At 43.5% G+C, this 26,540-nt stretch overlaps 2 protein-coding genes across 2 annotated transcripts in view; one reads left to right on the plus strand and one right to left on the minus strand.

The window, feature by feature from the left end:
* The window catches only part of LOC135204969 (uncharacterized), a 13,961-nt gene extending 13,739 nt beyond the window's left edge, over positions 1-222 (minus strand). Inside the window, exon 1 of the mRNA XM_064235199.1 lies at positions 211-222. Coding sequence (XP_064091269.1) covers positions 211-222 — 12 coding nt within the window. The remainder of the gene's footprint in view (positions 1-210) is intronic.
* LOC135205010 (BLOC-2 complex member HPS3-like) overlaps positions 1-25,647 on the plus strand; it is a 167,799-nt gene extending 142,152 nt beyond the window's left edge. The window contains 11 exon segments of the mRNA XM_064235244.1: positions 7,070-7,174; positions 7,614-7,730; positions 7,892-8,095; positions 8,399-8,488; positions 9,834-10,043; positions 23,854-23,880; positions 23,882-24,013; positions 24,015-24,032; positions 24,406-24,438; positions 24,440-24,521; positions 25,257-25,647. Coding sequence (XP_064091314.1) covers positions 7,070-7,174; positions 7,614-7,730; positions 7,892-8,095; positions 8,399-8,488; positions 9,834-10,043; positions 23,854-23,880; positions 23,882-24,013; positions 24,015-24,032; positions 24,406-24,438; positions 24,440-24,521; positions 25,257-25,438 — 1,200 coding nt within the window. The 3' untranslated portion in view covers positions 25,439-25,647.
* Positions 25,648-26,540: the final 893 nt, after the last annotated feature.

Genomic DNA, 26,540 nt, shown 5'->3' on the forward strand with positions numbered 1-26,540 from the left:
CAGAAATAAATTCCTCTGTTCTGCTTTGGCAGCAGCAGAACTTTATTACGTATATTAGTACTTGCTTTGTCTTTCTAGTGTCATATTTCTCATTTTAAGGTAGATCACAAGGTAGAAAGCATTCAGAAATTTCTTAATAGCTTTTCCTCAATTGGGCTCATTTTTTTTCTTAGAGAGAGGGAGAGAATAAACTACTACTAGTTTACTAACAGCTGCAGGCATCAAGTGTACTTTGAAAGAGAAACTTATATTTTCTAAGATGAGTATATTCTCTGGGGGTCTGTATTATTATTATATAAACACTGAGGTTCTTAGTATTTCTTAAACCTTGTCATTTAGATTGTATGGTTCATTTTGTTCATGAAACTTACCTGTCAGATATATATATAGCTGTATTTTCTGAAGTCCGACAGAATTTTTTTAAAAACTTCCGACACACGCAGTGGTCGGCCAGGTGGTTAGTACCCATTCCCGCCGCTGGGAGGCGGGTATCAGGAACCATTCCCATTTTCTATTCATAATTTTTCTGTCGCTGGTGCTGAAAACACCTGTTTTCAGTACCTCCGTCTTAGGATTTTGGAAACTTCATTGCCCTAAGTATCCTAATTGTCTTTTGATTTATTTACTTGGATTTGTGGGATTTGTGGCTAGGCATACGCTATCTTAAATTGATTTGAATTTGATTCAGTTTTGCATAAAATATCTGAATCTAGTTAGGCTAGTTTCAGACGGGGTTGTCTGCAAAGATAGGGTGTGGCTACCGAAAGCTTCGGTAGATCCGCACTTGGTATGTACGAGGGGTATGGGTCTTGCTTCTTGTTGAGATTTGTCATGTAAGGAGTGTGAGTTGTCTATTCCGTAAGAAGACTGATTTCTATGTCGCATTATCATAAACAGTCTAATTCCGTAAGGAAGACGTATATTCGTATGTACGCAATTAATCAGTAAACAGTGTCTAATTCCGTAGGAAACGTATGATTCCGTATGCGCAATTAATCATTAACAAAAATCCCAGGTAGTGACCTGCTAACCTTCCTGTAGCTATGCCTAACTGTAGTGGCCTACGGGCTATGAATATGTCTACGAGAGGTCTCGCTCTCCTTCATTGCTGTGAAGTGCTACTTCTGTAATTGTTACTCCTAACCCTGCAGTGTTGCCTTCGGGCCCTAAGCAGTGTCTGTAGAGGATTGCCCTTTCTCTGATACTCTTTCGATTCGTATCTTAGAATCGAAAGTGCTTGCTTTAGAGAGTAAAAGTGAAGTGCAGAAGTGCAGTGATACCCCTTGTGTAGTGGAGGGTGCGTCAGATCGGCCTCGTTTCGCCTCTAGGCCGGGACCTCTGCTTGACTCCCAGGACCCGGGGAGGGAGCATGTCGAAAGCCTAAGGAGGGTTACAAGGAACCCCCACCGATCTGGCGTGCCTTCGGCAGTTTCTGATGAAAATCCCCAGACTGCCAAAGTGCGTGCGCGTGCACGAATCCTGAAAGATTGCTTCTCGTCCTCCGAAGCGTCCTCCCCATGCAGGGGTTGGAGCTTTCGGAAGGACTCGCGCCCTCTAAATAGAAGCTTTATAGAAGAGGACGCTTCACGTCCTCTCTCTCTCTCTCTCTCGTTATGCGTTTCAGTGAGAAGTAAGAAGGCGAACGTCGCCTGAATCGTGTCCGTCTTTCCACCGAGAAATACGTAAGAGAAGTCATAGTAGCAGGAAGCTTTTGAGAGCGGACGCCCGGGACGCTCGGATGGACTCCAGGCGCGCACAGGTGCACGCCAAGTGCGCGCCAGTGGACGCCTGCAAGTGCGCGCCAGTGGACGCCGAGCGCGCTCCAGTGGACGCCGAGCGCGGCATCCAGTGGGACGCCGAGCACGTCCAGTGGACGCCGAGCGTGCACCAGCGCACGCCAGGTGGTGTCGCCTGGCTGAACGTTTCTGTTGAACTCTTCAAGCTCTTGTTTCAGATATGGGCCTAAAGAATGTTTATCTCTACCTCCTGGTGATACCTTCTACCTCACCTGCAAAGAATGTGAAGTAGGCAGTGCTTCGGAGGAAGTTTAAAGTGAACAGACAACTTCTTCTTCGAAACCCAGCAAGACACGGGTTTCGTGAATTCAAGAGGTCTCTGTCAATTAATATTGCTTTTCGCATAGGTGGATGGAGTTAAGGAAAGCTCAAGGGAAGATCTCGTTTGCTCTACCGCAACCTTTGCCATTCTGCCAATAAATTTAAGTTGCCACTTACCACCGCAGTCAAGACTTTGCGATAAGGCGTTACGGGTTATGTAAGGCTCGATGTCCTGCACGTCAGGACTCTCGGCAACGTTCAGTGGATTCTTGCAAAGGCACTCATCAAAAGGACGCTCTTCAGGAAAGCGCAAGACAGGACTTCCTTTGCCATACTGCCAATAAATTTTAAGCTTTAGCAGGCATTAGTTGTGATACGGGAGAGGAAGCTGGTTGGAGAGTTTCTTCCTCTTCCCAGATAATTTTGCTATCTTTTTAGCCCATCTGAAAGGGTTTTTTCAGATGATAGATTTTGTTAGTTTCTAGTCGGGACTACGCTGCCGAATTGAACATCGTCGTTCTACCTGCCGTAAGCCCAGTCTCTTAACAGGATTCTTGCCCCTTCCTCGTTTGAGACGGGAATCGAAAAAATTAATGCTTGACTCCCTGGATTACGTTTTGTCAATTCAGTGACTTTCCCCCATTGACAATATACTTTCGTTTTGTCAAGTAAGTGGGTATCCCCTCATTGACAAAATATCTCTTTGTCCCGTGGATGGGTTAGTTCTCATTGACAACATCTCATTAACTTGATATTGCGTAAGCGAATAAGCTCTTATTGACAAGATTCGGAAGAGCTCTCATTCGTCATTCGCAGACTCGTACAAGAAATAGACTTGAGACTACGTCAATGAACGCTTATGTCCAGTAACATAAGAAGCTTGAGCTGACTGCTTCGATTCTCTTAAGTTTTGTTCATGAAACTTGCCTGTCAGATATGTATGTACTGTATTTCCGAATTCAGCTATATATGTCTGCCAGGTAAGTATGAACAAACTTTATTGTGATATAATTTCATATTTTGCCTTGCGTTATTTACTTCTGGTTGTTCAAGTCATATACACTTGCTGTAGTTACCTCTTTCCGGATGGCAACCGAGAGGTCTATTTTTAATTTGTCTATTTTAAGGACTTTAATCGTTACTCCCTGCAGCCTTCCAGGAGTTTCCGATTTGTATCTTTTACCGTTGTATGGTAGTGTTCTGACGACACAAACGCATCTATATATTTAGCGTTTTCTGTTTCGCTTAAATATACCAGCTTGAGAGTCTTTTCTGCTCAAAAAATAACGGACCTATTTCTTCGTAGAATAGGGTAGCTGGCAACCCAGACATAAAGTTAAGAGACGACGTTCGTAAGCTGCTGGCTGCTGCTGTCACGCTGTGTCTGTCCTCCAGTCCAAACCGAGCCAGTAACAGATCGGGCGCTGTCATGCGCGGTAGGTTTACGTCTCTCTCCTCCTGCGGGATTGACTGACTAACCGTATCTCTGTGCTGGCGGTTACGTCTCTCCTGCGGGATTGACTGACTAACTGTATCTCTGCCCTACAATCACGGACTTTAGCCTAAGATTGAGGGGATTTCTTACGTGAATGAATAAACGTTGCATTCGTTTTGCCTTACTATGTTCAACAGAGTTATCTCTTAATCCTTTTCGGTGCTCGTTACCCGCGGTATAGAACTACGAGTCTACCGCAACATTGCACTTTTATATGCTCTCCTGCTTAGGCAAAGCGCAGCCTTATTAGGGAAGTAGCATACTCGGGGAGGGAATGGATGAGTTTGCTGGGGACCATTTCCTTCCTGAAGAAGTTTGTTTCCCCGAAATAGACTGCAATTCAGACCACAGTTTTTTCCTACCGGGAAACTGAAATATTATTCAAGATCTAGGAATGATTCTGAACATCTCTCAGTGCGTTTATCACTTGAGGTGATAGAAAGAAGGTGCCGGACATCTGGATAGGGTTTCAGATGTCTTGGATCTTTAATCTGAAAGAAGTAAAAGCGATTCGGTATCCTCCAGTCCTCGTAACGAGTTTGGGAACCAGTGGTCCAGATCAACTCTGATATTCCACAGCTCTCTCATATCTTAAGAAGTATCTTCTCTCGGTCCCTGTTCGAGTTTACGAGAAAGCCTATTATAACAACAGGCGTAGAATGTAACGATCCTCTGAGGTTCGTTACAGGATTGCAAAAGTCCGTACGAATCGTCTAGATCGACGGCAGCAACTATTGACTTCCGAGTGGAATCTTTCTTTAGAAGTAAGTTGAGAGTTGTGGAGACTTTAGGGACGCCCTTTCATTCTTCTCTTCGATATGTTGAGGACGAAGAGGCTTCTTCTTTTCTGCTCCCTTATTCTCGATCCGGGATCGGTACCATTAAACGCCATCCTATGATATTGAACGGGGATGGTATATTTAGTCTCTTTTCCCCTTTTTTCAATCGCTTAGGAAATGTAATAAGAGGATTTATGACGTCACAGGGAGCGACAATGACGCTGATCGCCCCATGTTGGCCTTCAGGATCCTGGATTCACAGAGGTCACATACTTCCTAGTTCACTTTCCAAGGACCTTTTCCGAGAGAGTCGGTCTACTCTAACTCGAAAGGTACCTATAACTACCTATATACATCTCCGCTCTGAGTCTGACTACGTTCAGGCTATCGAGATGTTGACAGGAATAAGATTACCGTCTTCCATTTCCGTCTGAAGAATGGGATAAGCTGGCAGTCACAACTATTAAAGAATACGCAAATAGTTGTTGACGGCCTTTGGGCTCAGAGATTTGCGTCTGTCAAACAACAAAGCCCTTCACGATCTTTGAGTTCTGTGGAATCTCGAACCTCGCTCATCATCTACTTTTTGTCTCACCTGTTTCTCGGAGTCAGACACTCGTGCGAGATCAGGCGACATATAGTAGCCCTGAGTTTCTTGTTGACGAAGTCGGTTGCGTTTATACACCCCCGATGATCGTGTAACATGAGACCAGTTGGACTGTCAGGCATTCTTCCTTCGGGACTGAATCGCCTTTTTGCTCCTCGCTCCTTTCTCCTGGCACCAGAAGCTCGAGTCAGGAGTTGATTCGCTGACGACGTTGGGTTGCGTTGATACACCCCCAAGGTTTGCTTAGATTGAATCGCCCAGGCAGTCCAGACACTCATCCTTCAGCGAAGAATAGTGCCTTATGGTCTTCAGGGTACAGCCTTGCTGTCCTTGATTCGTCTGACTGGTCAACTGGTCGGTCACCTGACTTTAGTACAGACGGACTGACTGTGCATGTCCAGATCGAAGCTTTCAATATGGAACTTAGACGTAGTCTGAAGTTCTTGATGTCAAAGCATTCGAACCTCTCCTACCTGTTAACTTCTTGCATGTGATCAGGAAGAAGGCCTTCTTCTAACCACCCTAGATACGACAAAGAGGGTTAGTGAGATTTTAAGCCATCGTCACAAGTTTTGGCTTTAGAGAACACAAGGCGGTGTGCTCTCTAACCCTTCATTTGGTGGCCTAAGAATGGTAACCCGTTTTGTCCTTGGGCCAGGAGCTTGGAAGCAAGGATGGCACAAGTTTAGTGGGCAGGAGCCAGAGAGAGTCCTGTGCCCTGTCGGGTCTCTCAAGTTTTATCTACATAAAACTCAAGAAAGTCGAAGTCATTCGGGCAATCTGCAGTGTTCCGAAAAAGACCAGACTTGCCCATATCGAAGAACAGCCTGGCTTTAGTGTTAAGGAGTTCTTTCAAAAATGCTCCTTCATTGTGTTTGCACAAAGATTTGAAATCTTTTTATCTGAATGCTCACGAGGTGAGGGGCGCGGCCTCGGAAGCATTTCAACAGAGCATGGCACTCAGCAACATCCTGAGTACCATGTTTTAGCGAAGCAACTCTGTGTTCACTTCACACTCCCTGCGAGATGTGAAGATGGCATATGAGATCTGCTGCTCGCTAGGGCCATACGTGTCTGCAGACACAATCTTGGGGCAAGAAGTACCACTCATCCTATCCTGTAGAAAATGGTTAGGAAGAGCTCTTAATTTAGTTGTTGAGTCGCCGACAACGGCGACTTCTTAACTCTTAAGCCTTAGTTAACCACACCTTAACTTTGGCTAGGTTGTCAGGTGGTGATATATATATTTATTATATATATATTTATTTACTCTTAGCCCTCATGGTATGGTCAATATGGTCTAGTCACGTCGTGGTCTCGCCCCTGTTGACAGATCATCTGGAGTGCACCAGCTATATAGGTCCTCTACCTCGCTGGCAACTCTAGTAGCACAAGCAGACTTACGTGGCAGTAACCACGAAGCCAGCTATGCTAACAGGTGGAACCAAGATGTAAATCATCTGCATGCATTTGTTTCCCAAAATCCTTCTATTCTGTCCCTTCCCACCTCCAAAGGTGGGATTCAGCTATATATATATCTGACAGGTAAGTTTCATGAACAAAATGATATTGTTATGATACAATAAAGTTTGTTCATACTTACCTGGCAGATATATATAATCAAGTACCCACCCACCTCCCCTCAGGGGACAGTGGAAATAAAAATTATGAATAGAAAATGGGAATGGTTCCTGATACCCGCCTCCCAGCGGCGGGAATGGGTACTAACCACCTGGCCGACCACTGCGTGTGTCGGAAGTTTTTTAAAAAATTCTGTCGGACTTCAGAAAATACAGCTATATATATATCTGCCAGGTAAGTATGAACAAACTTTATTGTATCATAACAATATCATTTTTGTTGTGGATGTGTTTTGTATCACATACAAAGGAAAATTCCAAAGGTATATTTGATTTCAGTTAAGATAACACTTTTAGGAAGAAAGGGAAATGCACAAAAACCTATCATATTATTATTTACTGCTGTACATGATGTAGACTTGTATACTTGAATTTTATACCATAAACCTAAACCAGTGAAGCAGTAAAAATCATTGGTAATGACTAATCAGTATATTTTCTTCAGTCAGTCTTGTATGCATTTGTGATGAATGAAAATTCTTCAATTTTAGGTCTTGGCGATTATCAAGCAGGAACTTTCAACAACGTCCGAACCTCGCCCTGCAGATGTCCTGGCGTTGGCCCTGGTTTTTCTTGATCGTGGTTCACCAGAGCAGGTTAGTGTCTTTAGACAGCATGAGTTAATATTTTGGCTGTATTGTACCGTATTTTTAAACCTTATCTTAAGTTGCGCTGTATCAGTTTGTTAGTTTATCTGTTTTCCTAATGACTGATCTCTTCTTTCTGTATTTCTCATCACCGTCTTTCGAATGAGCACCATATTCTATGGAAGCTGGAATTTCAAGTCATTGGCTCGTGTTGGCTTGTTCCATATGAATAGGGTTGATCTTCTGAATTAATAATAATATAAAGCAGCATTGCATTAGCATGTTAAGATATATCAACTTTATTGTCATGTTTTGCTTTTTGATAATTGCATGATGTAGATTAAATACACTTTATACTTTGAATTGATTATGGTACAGCAGTTGTTCTTTGAAATCTTGCTTTACACCCATGGGAAAAATATTAATACTTTAGTTCTTTTCTCCGTAGGTTGCAACCGTGCTGGCGTCATTGCGCGCTTACCAGCTAGTGGTGGTTTTGTTGAAGCATTCCAACCTTCTCCTCGTCACAGAAGATGGAGCAACACGTCTTTCTCCTCTTGCTCAGGTTCCGTATTAGTCAAGAGAGTATAATTTAGTCGAGTAAAACTACAATGTACTGTAGTTATGTTCTATAAAATGTCATTCCTTATCAGTGCTGAAATAGGTTTGCTGTTTATATGTATGTTGTAAAATATTTAAAGTTCCTTAATTACTTGATTCTTGCAGGTGCTAGCTGAACACAAGAAGGAAGTGTTCACGGAGGTTTTTGTCTCACTCATTGGAGACGGGACGCTGTCCTTGAACGCTTTCGTAGATGCTTTCGTAGCTGTGTACCCTATCGTTTCGTGTGGCCCAGAGTGTAACATGCACTCTCTCTGGCTGCGAGACTTCCTGGAGAAGTTCTTTTTGGAGTATGCGCATAACCCTGAGGTGAGCCTGTTCTCATAAATTGTGAACAAGAGGCCATTGACAATACATTTTGATTTTTTAGACTTAAATTTTATTTCAGGTTTTTTCTTCAATTTGAGTCAAATAATTGTGATATTTTGTCATGAAATTTTATCTCCATATTGTTGCATTAGATGCTGAAATAGTTACGCATGGCTTTGTTAAAATACTACTGGACCTACTGTATGTGCAATGTGTGTTTAAAGGAGGATATAATTGTATATATCCCTAGTAGAATAACACTATTTATATCCATTTTTGAACACAAATCTATATCCCTTTCAGATCACAGACCACAGAGAGCGGTATGACCGGGCAGTAACTGTCCTTGTCAGTTTGTACCTAGCAAGTCTAATGGGAGCCTTTGGGGATAAAGTAAGTATTGAAAGCTTAATTGAAAAGAAGTCATAAGAATAGCAGGGCTGAAGGTGTACCGTATATTTCGGCGTATAAGTCGACCCTTTAGCCCCAAAAAATCCTGCCAAAATTAGGGGGTCGACTTATCTAACGGTAACAAAAAGTGACTCTATTATTTTGGCATATTGGTACAGGAATCCAGGCTTTACAGTTGGCTAATAATAATGGCAGCCTTGTTGAAGTAACTATGTATGTAAATACCAGTATTAAAAAGATTTCACACTGTAATACGACAATAATAATACATTAGAACATCCATTACCGTAAATAAAATGAAAAAAATCAAAGTAACTTGAAGAAACCCCAATCCCACAGCAAGTGTAAACATTGCGTAGTCATTTGTTGAGAAGGATGCGTTCACTCTGACAGTTTTGTATTTACCGGGGTATTGTTCAAAAACATTTATGGTAAGACATCTTTATTTATCACATAAAATAAAATTTAAAAAATTTTATTTAATGGTAAATATGTATTTAAAATCCTTCAAAATTACTTGAGCCATCGTCACTTCAATTAAACAATTCATCAAACGTTAACTTGAGTGGCAGTTTGTACATACATAATACGTAGGCTGTTATGCAGCATTAGTTAGCGCTTTGTTTGTTTACATTACACTCGAGTAACGTATCTTTCGTTTCGTGATGTCTAATCATATTGGCAGGTATTCATCTTTTATATGTTACACAGATTTGTTAATATACCGAGTATATTACCTGTATTTCATATGGTAAGTAGAGCAACATATGTACCGTAATAACATTCAGGTTATTTTATATGATACGTTTTACCCTGCTGCTTATTTTGAGCGTATGGTTGGCCTCACATTTTATAGGTCGACTAATATACCCATTATAAGTTAAAATCATAGAAATTTACTCAGAATAGGGGGCTGACTTATCTTCCGGTCGACTTATACGCCGAAATATACGGTAATTATTTTCAAGTGATGTTGTAGATAATTATTAGAATTTCTGTTTTGAAGTTCTGCTTATCTGGTATTCATTATGTTTGTTGTGGTCTTCGCAGTAAAACGCTTGACAGGAAACTAAACAAAACTGCAGAAATTGTAATAGACAGATATTGACATATGAAGATAGCAGATAACCGAAATTTTACCTCGAATGAGATTAGATATCTTGGAGCCATTTTGAAACTTAAATAGGCATTCTCATTATGATAATAATAAGCACCAAAGCCAAATTTGAATTAGGTTTTATACTATTGCTGTATTCTCTCACAACCTAAAGAAGATCCACAGCTAAATTGTTGTCAGATTTTATGTTATCACTCTATTCTCTCGCAGTCTAAGGAAGACCCAAACTGGAGCGACCAGCGTGCAGCCCTGAAGGAGCTCTACGCCCCGCGTCCCACCTTCCTGAACCTCCTGCCTCCGTTCAACATGGAGACGTCCCTTGAGAAGGGGATCGACAAAGCCGAGGGTGAAGACAAGGGACAGGGGGCCGAGAGCAAGGAGGATTTGTCATCAACATTGCTGCATCTTCTTGTTTTGCAAGTAAGTGTCATGTTCATTTCAAGTTTTACGTCTTGGGGCGATATCGATGACTCGAGAGGTTTTCTAAAGATAGACTGAAAAGATATTGTCTAAAAATAGAGTAAAAAGATATTTTCTAAAAATATGCATAGAAAATATTGTCTGAAGGTAGATTGAAATGATATTGTGTAATGGCTAAACAAATACTGTCTAGAAACTGAAAGGTTTTATCTAAAGGCAGACAAAAGTGTCTAATTTTCATAATCAAAATATACAAAATTCTTTAACCCTATATCGCCTAAATTATGAAACTGTGATAAAAAAAATAAGGTATTGCAATACACCCCCTGAACACCTGAACAAGCCCTGGTCACTTACCAGCCTGAACCATCATTTATTAAAAATTTATCAAATCTTTGGTTAAAATAAACGATCAGTGTTGCCAATCTCCTGGCAAACACCCTCGTTACCTAGTTACCAGCCCACCGCTGGTAGCCCTGCCTCACGGGCCGGTCACACCTTGCCCTCTCACGTCAATCACTTATCGTTCGCGGTGGAGTACAGATGTATCCACAGCGAACTCCTTTTTGGTCTTGCCCGGCCTTCATTTGCACCTTTGATTTGATTGATTTTGGTGACGAATTACACATCCCTTTGGATTACGGTTGGATTGCTCTTAATACCTTGTCATCAGACATTGATTCTGCAAAGGAAGAAACAACACAAGCTACGACAACGACTACTGCATTCTCGGCCACGACATCACAGAAAACGACGAGCGGAAGTTCAACAATGTATCGTCTTTGCCAACAATGCAAGAAAAGGATGAGTACCCTATAACACGATAGTCATTCCTTATGCGTAAATTGTAGGCCTGTTCAATACTATAATGTAAAGACCAGATGTTTGGAATGTCAGGAGTGGTCTTTGGACCAGATGTTAGGGTATCTCAAACATAGGAAAGGGCTCGTATTAAGAAGTAAGTGTAGGCAGAAAGAGACTAACGTAGAACAAGATAAAGACTTAGAGACAGTGCTCTTTAAGAGACTTGAGAGTAGGCTGACATCGAGTATGACATCTCTGTTACCGATTTTATGTCAAGATTAAGTGAGGATAGATCGAGCAATAGGGATACTGAAATTACTAATTGTTCTTTTCCAGCTCCCCTGCCTGTTCCAGAACCAGCCCTAACCGGTGCTCGGGGTTATGGGGATCCGCAAGCCCACAGGGCAGGATCCGCCGTCCCCCCTGGCGCGGAGCAGGCAGTGTTGGCAGCAGATTCCCCTTCCCTCGATGTGTAAGTTCTCAGGATGATAAAAACTTAGGTCAGATATAGACGAAGAGGGATAATAGGCTACATAGTGTTTAGTTTAGGAAGAGAAGTGCAGGCTTCTTCGGGTCGGTTTTCTATTAAAAGTAGTAGTTTATAGAGGCACAGTGTCCTTAGAGCATCTTTAGGCTTTTTCCTGCTTCGAGTTCCTTGCATCAGAAGCTTTTAGGCCATGGTTAGTCTTTCAGATATGCTCCTTCGTCTTTTAGGTTACTTTCCTCTACTTATACGATACGATAGTTGTTAATATCAACTAATTCTCCGTTCAGTGCATATTGACTTACGATATTTAGTATGGAGAGAAATCGAATAAAATTAACTACGGTTAGCCTAGTGTTCACGATGATATATCGTATGCATATTCAGTAGCCTAGCCTAGCCTAAAGTATTCGCTGTACAACATATCGGTAGTTATTTTTATATTGACTAACGCTGTAGGCTCAAGGCATTCTGACTTCGGATAATTCAGTACAGGTGTAATTGAAAACGAACGAGAATCCGATCTGAGGATAATTAATATGAATGTAATCGAAACAGAATGAAGATCGGATTCTGTCCGACTAAAGCATTATAATTGTATTATATGTATCATCATATTAGCGTAGTATAAAACACTAACTCGGCAGTCATTCATGCTGGAATCAGCGGATGACGAATACGGGTTTGCGTCGCCGTATCCATCTCATTCTCTCCTGATTGCCTAAAATGACTAACGTAACAACACTCTCACTTATGCCAAGTTTGTACAAACGTCTTGAAGGAGACGTGTGTTCAACTATGTTGACATTTAACATAGTCAATGAGGTATCTATCTTTGGGCATATAATCAGATGTCAGATATAAGGAATTCGTATGTATGACGTCTTCATACGTTTAACAGACTATTGCCGTCAGTAATTACATTGCGCTTATGTCAATTACAGTTACAAATTATTACCAGTCATATTATCAAATTACAATGACAACTGAAATTAATATTAGGCCTAATAAACGTTAATTTAATTACTTTAAATATTATTTATTACTTTTCAATTAAATTACAATTACACAGCTTGTCGTCAAACAGCACTATTGTAAGGAGGTGTGGCTTAGACAGACAAGATGCCGGATAGTCTGTTTTTTTTTTTTTTTTTTTTTTTTTTTTTTTTTTTTTTTTTTTTTTTTTTTTTTTTTTTTTTTTTTTTTTTTTTTTTTTTTCCTTGCCTTGGCTCAGATTCAACCATATCACTTGGTCTCGGCTAATGTTTTTTGTCCCTAGTTTAGCATATTAATGATATCTGGATACTTAACTTATGGAACGAAGTCATACTGTTCGTCTTACGATATAATTTAAGACCAAAATTTGACTGGTGCGTCTCATTGGAAGCTAGTTTTTTCCCTCGGGTTAGATGGCATTAATTTAGGATTCCGTTCGTTTTTCACTCGTTTTCATAGGTATTACGAACCTTACACTATATACTTTATTTAATAATCCTTTGTCTGTGTGAAAACAACAGTAATGAGCTCTTTCATGCTATTAGTTTCTTTTACCACGGCTGCGTTTGAATCCATACAAAAGCTCGGGACTTCTGTCCAGGTTGCTGATGCACGTAATTTTGCCTTATTAGCTTCAGCTGCATTTCTAACATGAATACAGTAATTACCGTCGCACGCGGATGAATACAATAACGGATGTTGCTATCGGATTCGATTACTGTCACACGCTGATCAATACAATAAAGTGATGTTGTTATAGGAGTCGATCGCATTAGCAACAAGTTCTCGTTCGGTTGTTCATAGCTGTACGGAGTTATATGAGTATATTATCGTTAAGATAATACCCTTTTAACTTAGAAGAGGGTGCAATTTACGGAGGTGGAGATGTTAGACGATTGTAATTTCTCTCTCTCTCTCTCTCTCTCTCTCTCTCTCTCTCTCTCTCTCTCTCTCTTCTCTCTCTCTCACTTCCCTGATTTTATATTTTTATATTCTCTTTATCCTAGACGATTGTATTTCTCTCTCTCTCTCTCTCTCTCTCACTCTCTTACTTTTCTGATTTCATATTCTCTCATCCTATTTTCCACGCTCTCCAACACTGGACTCATGTGCAACAGAGGTTTTTTCTTCCTGTCACACCTTTTCAAATGTCAATTTCCCTTCAGCGCTGACTGACCTCATAGGTCCCAATACTCGGCCTTTGGCCTAAATTCTATTTGTAAACCCAACAATCTTGCTGTCTGAGTTAGTATTAGAGTAGGGAGTGAATATTAGGAATATGTATAAGGTATTCATGATATGATATATCAGGAGAGGATTTTAAGGATTAGGACAGATAGGAAAGAACATGTCTGGGTCTATCTGAGGGTATTCTTCCAAGTGCCAACCAGGCAGAGTACAGACAGGCAGGTACAACACTACAAGAGAGGACATCACTACGATTGACGACACCGTCGCAGACGCACCGATGGACATGGTTGTCTCCTCCGTACATGAGAGGCCTAAGGCCACATGGGAGGTCTTCAGTTTCCCTCCATACATGAGAGGCCGAGAGCCACATGGGAGGTCTTCAGATCCCCTCCATACATGAGAGGCTGAGAGCCACATGGGAGGTCTTCAGATTCCCTCCATACATGAGAGGCCGAGAGCCACATGGGAGGTCTTCAGTTTTTTCCTCTACTCAGGTGAGGCACATAGCCAGCTGAGAGGAAACAGGTTTGTATCCCGCACTCAATGAGTTTTGACCTTAGGGTAGAGGTGCAGGGAGTTTTTCCCTCCACATATGGGAGGCCTAGAAGGCCACACATGGGAGATTAGTTTGGACGAGTGACAAATGAACTTGAGACTGACCCACGTACTCAATTATATTGACTGACAACTGGTACTGTGGAGGGCTGGGTAGATTTGATTCCCCACCTCCAAATTAATGTTGTTAATCGGGCTTGTTCAGGTGTTCAGGGGGTGTATTGCAATATGAAGTTTTTTTATTGTACTAATATTGTAATACCTACCTGAACACCTGAATGATTCCCACCCTCCTCCCCTCTCATACAGAGTTATTGAGTTATGATTGACGTGAGAGGGCAGGTGTAGACCGGCCCGTGAGGCAGGCTACCAGCGGTGGGCTGGTAACTAGGTAACGAGGGTGTTTGCCAGGAGATTGGCAGCACTGATCGTTTATTTTAACCAAAGATTTGGTAAATTTTTAATAAATGATGGTTCGGGCTGGTAAGTGACCAGGGCTTGTTCAGGTGTTTCAGGTAGGTATTACAATATTAGTTTGTTCCGACAGGCATACAAACCTTCGTCCTTTTACAATAGGAAGGTACTAGCGGCAGCTGGATAGGTCGTAAGCTTTCGAACAAGGGGTTCGGTAGTTAACTGCTTGTCCGACAGGCGCGCGCGCGCGACTGGGAGGTAAACAAATCACTTTTGCTTTCGGCCTGCTGGCGTGTGGACGTGTATCATCGCTCTCTGCCCGCTTCATCGTCGTTTGCTTTCGCATGATTGTGTTTTTCTTTTTCTATGTATCTAGTGAAACTGAATGTAAGTACAATCATTTCATTGAATTCAATTGTGAATTAAAGGATCTTGGTTCACAACGCCTCCGATTACCGAGTGCCGTGACTGAAGGGCGTAATTGCGGGAATTCATTTTCCCAGAATGATCCTCGTATTGTGTATGCTCGGTGCCGAGGGCGGGAGCGCTCGCTCCGAGCGTATATTGGGGTTGGAAATGTGTAGATGAAAATCGTAAGTAAGTGCTCTTTTCATTTATAATTTTTTGACCTGTATGCCCGTTGCCGAACGAATGCGCTCGGCACGGAAACTTATTCAGTATGAAAGTGGAATCGCAAGTACAGTATTCTTTTTCATTTTCATATATTATTTTTTATTGTAGCAATACTCATTTTGGATCAGTTTCCGAGCTTGCCCGGAGATTGATCCTTCCCCTTTTTATTTTGAATGAAGTGAAATCGCAAGTGCAGTTCTTTTTCATTTTCATTTTTTATTGAGATTGCATTGTTGACTGGGATCAATGTTCCGCTATTCACGGGAATTGATCCTTCCCCTTTTTTTTTTTGTATGAAGTGAAATCGCAAGCGCAGTAGTCTTTTCATTTTCATATATTTTGTTGATTGCATCATTCATTATGGATCAAGGTTTCCAGAACCTTGATCCATAAAGGTAAGGATGAAACCTTTCACCCTTGCACTCGGTACCGAGGGCGCAAATGCGCTCGATCCGAGCCCTTATTCATTGTGAAGTGAATCGTTTTGCAAGATGCTTTTCATTTTGTTCCTTATTATTGATTGCATCAATATTATTTGGTTCAAGTTCCGCTCAGTCAGGGAATTGATCTTATGCCTTGTATTCGTGCCGATGGCACGATTGCTCTAGGGCTCTTATTTTGTTGTTGGGTACATGGTACTGTGCGGGGGTGGGGAACGAGACCCCCCCCCGCTCAGTTCCCACAGATGGCTCTTCCCCTTGGGGGGGGGGGGGGGGAGGTTATCGGCCGTTCTTCTCCTCGCCCGATCCGTCGAGCGCGGGGGAGGGTGCTCGGTGCCCGATGTACAATTGTATTAGGGGTCTTCCACTCGTTCGAGGATCAAACCCGCGACGAGGGGATTTCCCCCCCTTTAATCGCTACTACTATTATTTCCGCAGGTGCTACTGCCACGAGGGTGACCTTGGTGGGAGGTATGGGCGTCCTTCCAATTGCAGAGCGTGCTGGTGTCCAGGGGCTGCGGTTCTATGTCTGGGCCTACTGCGGTCCCCACCCATGGAGTGGTGACCACGCAACCAGGTGACGACGTCCCTCCTCACCTGTGTTACTCGCCTCACGTGGGTAACAGTCTTGCCTACCAGCCGCTGTGAAGTGCCGTTCGCCGTACCGAGTAGGGGGGCGTGCCGCCGCCGCTCGTGGTTGCCGCGCTGCAGCGACCACACTTCCGCTGCCCTAGAACTCGCCCCTGGACCTGCCGCCGGTACCAGGATGTTGCTGGCTGCTGCTCCACTTCCTGTGTTTCCGGTGCTGCCTGCCGTACCTGCCGATTCTGGGCTGACTGTCCATGCAGTGCTGCGCTGGCTGGCCCTGCCGTTGCTGCGCTGCTGTTCCTGCCGTTGCTGCGCTGGCTGTCCCTACCGATGATGTGCTGGCCGTGCCTGCTGTTCCTGAGATGCCCATACCTGCTGATGTCGTCCCTGTTCGTGGTGGTACTACAGACTTTGGTCTGTCTGTACAGGTGCGTCCGGCCCTGTGGCTTCGGCTACAGCAGCCCCGGCTCCGCCCTGGATAGCAGATCTTACGTCTGTCCTGAGGAAGCTGACGAAGAAGAGGAGGAAGGTGTCGTGGTCGTCGTCTTCATCTTCTTCATCGTCGTCGGCCGCCGCCTCTTCCCCCTTCGACTTCTAAGGCTTACAGCCGAGGAAGAAGAAGGTCGCCTCCTCCCTCCTAAGAAGTCTCCCTCGGGAGCTTCTCGGGACCCGTCTCACCTCGGTGGGACGGGAGGGTTCCTTCCGCTGGCTCCTCTCTCCTTCGGGAGCGGGGCCCTCTCTTCTTCTTCCGCAAGGAAGAGCTACGGGGACAGAGGGTACCGGCTAACACCGTACTTCCTCGCCTGGTGTCAGTGGTTCTGCCACTGCATCAGGGTCCGTCCTCGGCCTCTCGTTCGCGGGGAGGTACCGAGTGTACGGTCGCCTACCAGCGACCGTGCAGCCAGGAACCAGACCTCTGAGTCCGCTCAGCGTCAGGTTCACGGCACGGGGCGGAAGACTGGTGACAGCCGCTCATGCGACTCTCACCAGACCAGCTCTCACTCTCGCGGTGAACAGCTGGCTACCCGGGGACGTGACGGTCCACGACCCGACCACGGCTGAGGCTGGGAAGAGGTCCTCCCGTTCGCCGGTGCCAGCCACGGCTGGAACCAGCGACGTGACGTGCCGTGAGGACAAGCACCGTCTCACTGCGACAGTGGAGCCTGCAGGTCGCCTGACCGTTCGCTCTCACAGAGAGCGATCGGGAACGCAACCAGCACCAGCTCTTCTGAAACTCGAGATCGGGCCGCTGTGCTCAGTCCAGCCGTTTCTCCACAGCGAGACGGTTCGACCAGGCCTGCAGCTCGATCGTCACCGCGGGTTGACGATCGCCTGCAGCCCTCCAAGCCTGCTGTTCTGCCAGCGAGCGACGAGGGAGCGTCAGGTCTGCCTCTCCCGTACCTTCAACCTCCTCGGGTTACACCGGGAGGAGCGAGGTATTGAGGAGTGATCGTGAGGGGTGCGCCCCTCATGATCCACCACGACGCCCTACGTGCCAGGCACGGTTCTTGGACCGCCAGGACGTATGCGCAAGTGGATGGGGAAACGACCGAGAGGGCTGTCGCTGTTCCCCCCTTCTTAGGAGGAAGGTTCTCGGAATATGCTCTTGTTCGAAGGGCTTAACGGTCCCACTCTGCAAGATGCCTGTGACTTCCGAGATCCAGAGGAACTTTGCTGAGGTTACGGCGCTGATTCGTCAGCACAATGACCTCGGGGAAGGATCGCCGCTCCCACCAGCAGAGCCAAGTCTCGGCTCGAGTCGTTTTGGGGCCCGAGAGGGAATCCAAATCGACGGTGGGTCTGCCGCGATCGGAGCTTGCCGACTGGGTTGAGCCAGGTAGTCTCTCGTCTCCGGACAAGAAGGCTCTCTCGGTTCTAGACGGTCGAACAAGCTCCTTCACCTCCTCGACTGCGACAGAGGCGTTTCTCTACGTGTCTTCGGACATCGTTTTATATATCCCTTCCGTCCTCCTGTTTTGGTTTCGACCTCGACGAGGACTGGAATGAGTCGGAGCGGTATCGGCTCTCTCCGCTGTCAGGTCGATCAGCCCCAGCCAGACGACGTTCACAGTGGAAGGACGGCATCCCCCTCACCTGCTGCCGGAAGTGGGGGGGTGCCTGGCCAGCCATTGGGACCCGGTCCATCAGCAGGCGTACGTTCCAGGGGCATCGAAGGACGTAGCATTGAGACGGAGATCAAGACCATGCTGAGCAAGAGAACTGTAGAAATCGTACGGATCAGTCACCGGGCTTTACAGCCGACTCTTCCTGGTGGAAAAGTCTACGACAGGCTGGCGCCCAGTGATAGATCTCTCTCCCCGAACCGGTTGGTTCGCCAGACCCGGTTCACGATGGAGACGGCACGCTCAGTGCTCGACTCTATCAGGGAGAACGATTTCATGTCTTTCAGTGGACTTGAAGGATGCGTATCTACAAATACCCATTCATCAGTCCTTCGGAAAGTACCTCCGCTTCATCCTCGACGGGACGGTGTACCAGCTCAGGCCACGTTGCTTCGGTCTCTCAACCGCCCCACAGGTGTTCACGCAAGTGTTCACTCTGGTGTCTGCTTGGGGCCATTCGCACGGATATGTCTGATGGGGTATCTCGACGATTGGTTTAGTCCTGGCGAGCTACGCTCGCAGTTGCTACAGACAGGGATCGACTGCTCGAGTTCTGTCGCGATCTGGAGATCGTTCTGAACTTCGAAAAGTCCGATCTCGAGCCAGCAAGACAGAGGATGAAGTACCTGGGTATGCTGATCGACACGGTAGCAGATTCAGGGAGGCAGCCAACCCAGTTCTGTTCGGCAGGAACAGGTAGCTCAGCATGGCAAGTCGTGATCGGACACCTGTCGTCACTCGGGAAGCCAGTCCCTAACGGGCGTCTTCACCTGCGGTCTCTTCAGGGAGACCAAAGGAGAGTTGGTCACAGGCGACGGATCCCCCAAGCCTTCCATGGTCACTGACACAGGAGGTGAGGCAGGACCTAGCCAGGTGACTGGACGACAGGAACCCCTTAAGAGGAGTGCCTCCGCGCACTCTCCCCCCGGACATGCAGCTGCTCTCAGAACGCATCGACCGAGGGAGGGGGCGCACACCTGGAAGAGTTGCGGACTTCAGGAGTGTGGTACGAGAACGACAAGACCCTTCACATCAATGTACTGGAAACTAAAGGCAGCGTTCCTTGCTCTCCAAGAGTTCCAGGACCGCTTGATGGGACACTCAGTGGTGGTTGATGTACGACAACACCACGGTGGTGGCTTACGTCAACAAACAGGGGGGGCCTAGTGTCTCTCCCGTTGTATCAGTTGACTCGGCAGGTGCACGAGGGGGGCCGAGGCACACTCAATAGAGCGGTCGGCACGCTACATTCCAGGGAAGGAATGTAGTAGCAGACACGCTCAGCCGTCGGGATCAGGTGATAAGGACCGAATGGTCTCTACACCAGGACGTGGCGGAAAGGCTCTTCGACCTGTGGGGGCGACCGTCGAGGATCTGTTCGCCATCCGGCACATCAGGAAGCTCCAGGTGTTCTTCTCGGCCGTGCCGGATCCATGGGCAGCTGCAGAGGACGCTCTTCAACACCCGTGGGACAACCTCTTCGCCTATGCCTTTCCCCCGTTCAGCCTGATTCGCAAGGTGATCAGTCGAGCACTGGTCATCCCGAATCTCAGGATGATCCTGATGGCTTCCAAATGGCCACAGGCCATTTGGTATCCGGACCTGCTGCTCTTCTCGCAAGAGAACCGAGAGAGATTCCCCATTGACACAACCTTCTCGGCCAGCCACAACGTCGAGCGGTACCACCGAGCAGTCCAGTCCCTACGTCTTCACGGCTGGCTGTTATCCACCTTCTCTTGCGAACGAGAAGCTTTTTCGTAGCGCAGCAACAGAGATGGCTGGAAACGTCCGTCAGTCCTCTGCAGCTGTGTACCAGGGGAAGTCGGCCGTCTTGCGGTGGTTGGTGTCGTAGACTGGGGCCTATCTCTTCTCAGAGCCACTCTTCAGCAGGTAGCGGATTTCCTCGTTTTTTTCTTCGCCGAGGAAGCTCCTCTAAGTTCCCACAGTCAAAGGATACAGAGCCGCCTTGTCGCTCCTCCTGAAACTGACGGGATTGGACATCTCGAACTCGTTCGAGATCTCCTTGCTTATAGTAGCAGCTTCCAAAGGTCTTGCCACCAGGGAACTCGAATGACCCTCGTCTTGCTGGACCTGGCATCGGAGAAGAGAGTACGGAGAGCTCATGCAGATAATGATGTGATGAGATGCTGCTTTGTCCTGGGAGGACGCTACGGCGCTATCTGAAGAGAACTCGACACCTCGGGCCTGAGTGTCGACGCCTCTTCGTTAGCAACGGGGTCAACAAGAAAGAAGTATCAAGAACACTCTTTCGTCTGGCTGCGTGAGGTTCTTCAGGAGGGCGTATGAGGCTGATGGTAGTGACGAACATCCGTACGTCCCGTCCGAGAACTCACGAAGTTAGAAGTATTGGCCCCTCGTTGGCGTTTCGTAAGAACTTCTCCGTGGCGCAGGTATGGAAGGCAGGGGTCTGTACAACCAGACCGACCGGCAACTTCCTTATACCTCTTGGATATTGCCCATAGGTCCTTGGATCGGTTTTCCTTAGGACCCGTGGTGGCTGCTCAACACGTCGTCTAGCTAACCCAGACCCTAGCAGGCTGAACAGCATCGAGTCCTGGTGTGACTGTATGAATAGATAGTGATGAGAAAGATGACTGGCTTCTCTTTCTATCTTTTTCTTCCCCTCTACCTGTGGGTAGAGGGATACGGTCATCACCTTGCTGGATAAGGACGAGATGCCGGTGAGCTATATGACAGAGCCCCATCCTATCCCTTTCACGAGGGATGGGAGCAGAATATCCACCACTTCCTTCTACAAGGGGGGGAAGTGGATGCCTACAAGAGTCAAAACCATGACTTTAACTTGGCTCCTGTCAGGAACAAGTTTCTTACATTGCTGGTACGAAGAGATACGCTTGCCTCTCTCTTAGTACTCGGTCCAGAGGTCTGACCATTGATCCTGCGGTGCACACCCCGATCAATCGGACAGAGGCTTGGATCCCTCCCTCGCTCTTACGACCAGGGAGGCTTCCAAGGTTGGGCGAACACCAGTCTGTTCACAAAAAGACTCAGATTCCACCCAACCAGAAGTGAGTCTTCCTATTGTAAAAGGACCGAAGGTTTGTATGCGTGTCGGAACAAATGACAATTTGTTCTAAAATTGCATTTTTTCCTAACTATACAAACCTGAGGTCCTTTTACACATAGCCCCACCTCATGCCACCCTCACTCTGCAAGTTTTTGCTTGGGCCAAAAGCAAAAGTGATTTGTTTACTCCCAGTCGCGCGCGCGCAGACCTGTCGGACAAGCAGTTAACTACCGAACCCCTTGTTCATAAAGCTTACGACCTATCCAGCTGCCGCTAGTACCTTCCTATTGTAAAAGGACCTCAGGTTTGTATAGTTAGGAAAATGCAATTTTAGACAAATTGTCATTTTACAATAAAAACTCATTTTTATCTTTTACTAGCATGGCAAACATTGCATAAAGGCCATCAATATACATGAATTTTTGTTTTAAATTAGATCAACACTACAAATCATCACAGCCGTCCATTAAGCCATAGGATACACTTTAAGTAAAGTGATCATATCCTTATATATTTTTATGTTTACTCATAATGAAAAATAACAAGGCAGGCATGAATACACCTTATTTATTGGAAAATATGATACAAAATTAGTAACAAAAGCAAACTATTTTTTTATCGATATACATATTGTAAAAAGTAAGTTTGGATTTTGTCTTCATCTATACACCATAAGCAAAAAGCCAGGGTTTTACGCATGTTTGATTTTACTGTGTGTGAAAAGAAAGAATACAGCTCTTTTGTTCGGTTTGGTGATATACAAGTGTTTTTTTTTTTTTTTTAGCTTGACAGTTCTGATTGTAGAAAAACTGGGGCACTTCTACAGTTGGAGTTCTTGGCTCTTCCTCTAGTCAGTATCACGAGATTAATGGTGGTAGCCATCAGTTCTGATCTCCTCTCCATGGATGGGTTTAGTGGCAGGGAACCATTTCTTTTTCTTTGCAAACCAGGAAGTAGTATTTCTCTTAGCAGGGGGTCAACCCCTTTTAAGTAAGCAGTGCTGTTTTCCCACCAAGAAGTAGTGATTTTATCAAAGTCAATGGGAATTCCTGAAGCATCATTATTTTGTGTTCAGGAACACCTAGGTCTCTGCAATGTCTGCAATAAATTGACCAACAGTTTGCAACTATTACATAAAAAATATGAAGAAACAACTCATGATAGTACTTTGTGGACCAAGTTTGGATTCTGTTTAGTGGTATGATGAAGTCCATTTAATCCACACCTCCCTTGAATTTTTTCTACTCTTTAACAGCTGTAGGACAGGGGATCATGATTGAAGCCTTAGCATTTCTATCAAAACTTTTACCCTCGTGCAGGGGTTCTGCTGATACAGATGTGGACAACAAAGTGACTGACGGCCTTTTTTTTTTCATCATTTTACTACCCGTACCTCAACATCATGTACCAAAGCCTTATTTTCTTGATGTGTAATCCTTCCTTTCTTTTCCATAGCTTTGTCCTTAATCAAAAGATATACTGCTATACCTAGTAGTCTATTTATCCTAACAGTACCCAAACAATATATCTGTTTCTTAGATAAGAAGGTCATCAGATCAAGTGAAATAACCAATTTTTTAAGTATAGTAAGTGTTTTCTACCTACAGGTATATACTTTGCTAAGTGCAAAACTACACTCGACCTGGCTCCTAAGTCTGGTTCACCATTCACAGGTTGAATTAGTCCTTTGTATATCATGAAGTTACTAATCCATCACTCCCTAAAATAATAAACCATTATAAACATAATGCTTAAAAATCCTTTCTGTAAAAGAAAAGATGAGTTTAGGACAACTAAACTCATGCTTAGGAACAATAAGAAATTATTATTCCACAAATTTTACAAATTGTAATTTTTGGCTTAAAAAAATATTTACCATAATCCAAACATTCGTCTTCACTCTCATTATCCAAGTCATTCATTATGAAAAATATGCCCTAAAGCTCACCTCTATGAAACCTAATGAAATTCATACCTGCTGATAGTTTTTTTTGTTTTTGTTTATTGTTTTTTTTAGGCTCAAAGGACAAGGACAAAATCAATGAAATCATCACGCTTGAAGAATCACATAAAAATGCATCTATTTCATGGATTTCAGATCAGTTCCTCTTACCATTGTGACCAGTGTGATGCTATCTAAAGGATTATAATTTTGTCAAGCACAAAACATGCTTTTGTAGCTTTGTTTGTTTGGTTTACGAAAGCAAAAACGCCGAGAGATTTTACTAACGGCAATCGGCAGGCCACTAAACATTAGGGCCAGATGCTAGTTACCATACACCGCTAGTATGAAGTGTTGCCACAACTCTAGTGTGATCAGTAGAATGTGACAAATTTGTTACTGTCGTCAGATGATTCCTGAGAACACATTACTGCTTGACTCAATAGTTCTCATGCATTATGAAAGTGTCGTGCCTGATTATTATTAGGGTTAATTTTATTGTTAATTAGTTTTATTTGTGAAAATTATTTACTTCTTCTGCCATGGCAACTAAAGGTGCTCTCTCTTTCAAGGTTTTTTTTCTTTTTTCAGTCACTACTGAGCTCAGAGCTGCCCTCCGCTCGAAGACAGGGCCAATGTCCTTAAGTTCGTCAAGACAAACCCCACTGCCGTAGGAGCCCAGTCCCTTCACTTACTCTGCCTGGAACCACTCCAGCAGATGGAGTACATGCTTGATCACTTCCCGCTTATTCCTACTCCAGTATGGCAAGGTCAGAGTGTTGGCTTTTTTTAACCTTGTGTCTTTTAATGCTGAAAGGAGTAATTAATTTGACAGTGTCTTAATACTGCAAAGGAAAATATGACATTTTTGGGCATAGATCTTACATTCATTTTTAAATGCTTGCAATTATATCATTTTTGTATGGCATAGTAATTCTATTTCATTAATTTCAAATGCTGAAAATATATTTAGTACATATGACCTTTTTTGGGCATAGGTCTATCCATTTTGTAGGGCATAATTCAATTTGCATTCATTTTAAATGCTTGAAATTTATTGTGACCTTTTTTTTTGAGGTCTTCCAGTTTGTATGGCATAATTCAAAGGCTTTAAAATTTACATACGTATCCATTTCTTTATAGGACGTATATGACACACCGATCGAGTGGGTGGATCTTGGTGTCCGCTCTGATCAATCACAAAGCAGGTCTGCCCTCAAGCGACCCACCACATCAAGTCTATTCGGATGTTTTGAATGGTAAGGTCAATGGTTAAGTGGTTCCCAAAGCTTCTAGTACGTAACTTATTGCTTAACTTCTGCTTACGTGAAGTTCAGAAATGTACGTATCTATTTCTGCCCATTTCTGGTAGACAATAAATAATTCTTAACTGTAATTGACACTCTTTTGAACCTAATCACCATGTTTTTATGCTTCTTTTACTTTTTATCTAAGTTTTTTTTTTTGTTTTTTTTTTACTCTAAACCTAGAATCTAATTTTACCCTGTTTTTTTACTCCAAACCTGTAACCTAATTTACCAGGGTTTTTTTTCATGAAATCATTTAATTTACCATAGTTTTCTGACACCTTTGTAATCTGATTTAATACCACAAGTTTTTAACACTTTAGGAATCTTAATTTACCTGTTATGTATAGATTTTGTCATAGTGGAATCTATGTACCTAGTTTTTAACACTTCCTGGTATCTAGTTTACCAAAGTATTTGACACTACTTCTGAAATCTAATTACTTCTGGGTATCTAGTTTACCAAGGTATTTGACACTACTTTTCCGAAATCTAATTACAAAGAGTTTTCAACACAAAGATCCAACTACTAAGAATCTTTAATCCTTTTGAAATCTATTTTACATGAATTTTTGCCACTTCTTCTGGAGTCAAAAAAAAAAAAAAAAAAAAAAAACGTACATTTTTTTTTTTTTTTTTTTTTTTTTTTTTGACAAGTCTGTAATCTAATTGATCCAACTTTTCCAGACGTGTTGAGCGAACTAGTAGCCACGTCTCCTCTGGACGTGTTCCTCCGAATAATTCCCAGCACCCACCACGAGGAGTTGCGGAACTCCATTCGACAGTGCCACTCCGCTGCATTGGCCACCTATCTGCGTTCATCATTGATAACATACGCAAACAACTTGTTGGCGCAGATGGCCAAGTAATTTATAAAACCTGTTTTTTTTTTTTTTTTTTTTTTCAGTTACATACGAGTGACATCCCATGCAGGTACGATAATAAGATTGTTTATTTGGTTGCCAGATACACAAAGGTGCCACATTGCATTTATGTAAGTCATAGCATTCAGAATCTCATCCTTTTTGTTATCACCTGAATTACAGTGTTCTAATAATTCTAGTCTTACTTAGGTGTATATAAGATAAAATTTTAAAAGTTTAAGTTTAAAGTAATCTCCTCCTTTTTTTTTTTCTTTTCTTTATGGTTTGAGTCAAAAGGTGCAGTTAATTTTTGTTACCATTTGTACCTATTAGGTAATATAAGATTATGTCAAAATAGCTAATGACCTGTTATGTTTAAATCAGATATGTTTATTGTAGAGTTAGAGAATTAAATACGTTATTGTTTTCCTTTGCTTTAATTCAAAATACTTTGTCTGCACAATTGGGTACTAGCTTTTAAGTGTCACTTTATATGTTAAAATTATACTTTAGTTTGTTCTGTATTGGCTAAGTTACAGTGCAAGTTAGTTAGTGTTGGGTCCTTTCTAAATGTTAATGTTTTACTTCCATTCAACTTAACTTTACCAAACATATTTATCAGTTTTTATACTCAATTTCCTGTCTCCTATCTAGTCATAACTTTTGAACCCTTGTTGAATTTAATTTTTTTTTCTTTTGTGTGACTACATTATATTTGTTCAGTTATAAGCTCAAAACTGCAGAAATAATAAGCACAGTTATTATTATGTTTTTATTGTTTGTGTTAATCAGTTCCTGGAGTTAAATATAATTAAATTTGTATACCTATGCAAATTTTGTTACTTATAGTCAACTTTACAGGAGTTTTGACATCTGCTTAATCACTTTCAAAACTTAAATGATAGTGGAACTAACTAGTCTACTTTTTAAAAGAAATTACACTTCTTTCTTTTGAAATTTATGTAGAATTCATGAATGCACTCCAGTTGACAAAAATGTTCTTATTTTGAAATTTTAATATTTTCTGTGTATAAATGTCATACCTTATTGTCCAAGATGAAATGATGCACTCTAGTCATTGTTATCTTTGCGGGGATGAATGGGATAC

The sequence above is a fragment of the Macrobrachium nipponense genome, chromosome 48 (assembly GCF_015104395.2).
Source record: "Macrobrachium nipponense isolate FS-2020 chromosome 48, ASM1510439v2, whole genome shotgun sequence".
In the NCBI taxonomy this organism is placed as follows: domain Eukaryota; kingdom Metazoa; phylum Arthropoda; class Malacostraca; order Decapoda; family Palaemonidae; genus Macrobrachium; species Macrobrachium nipponense.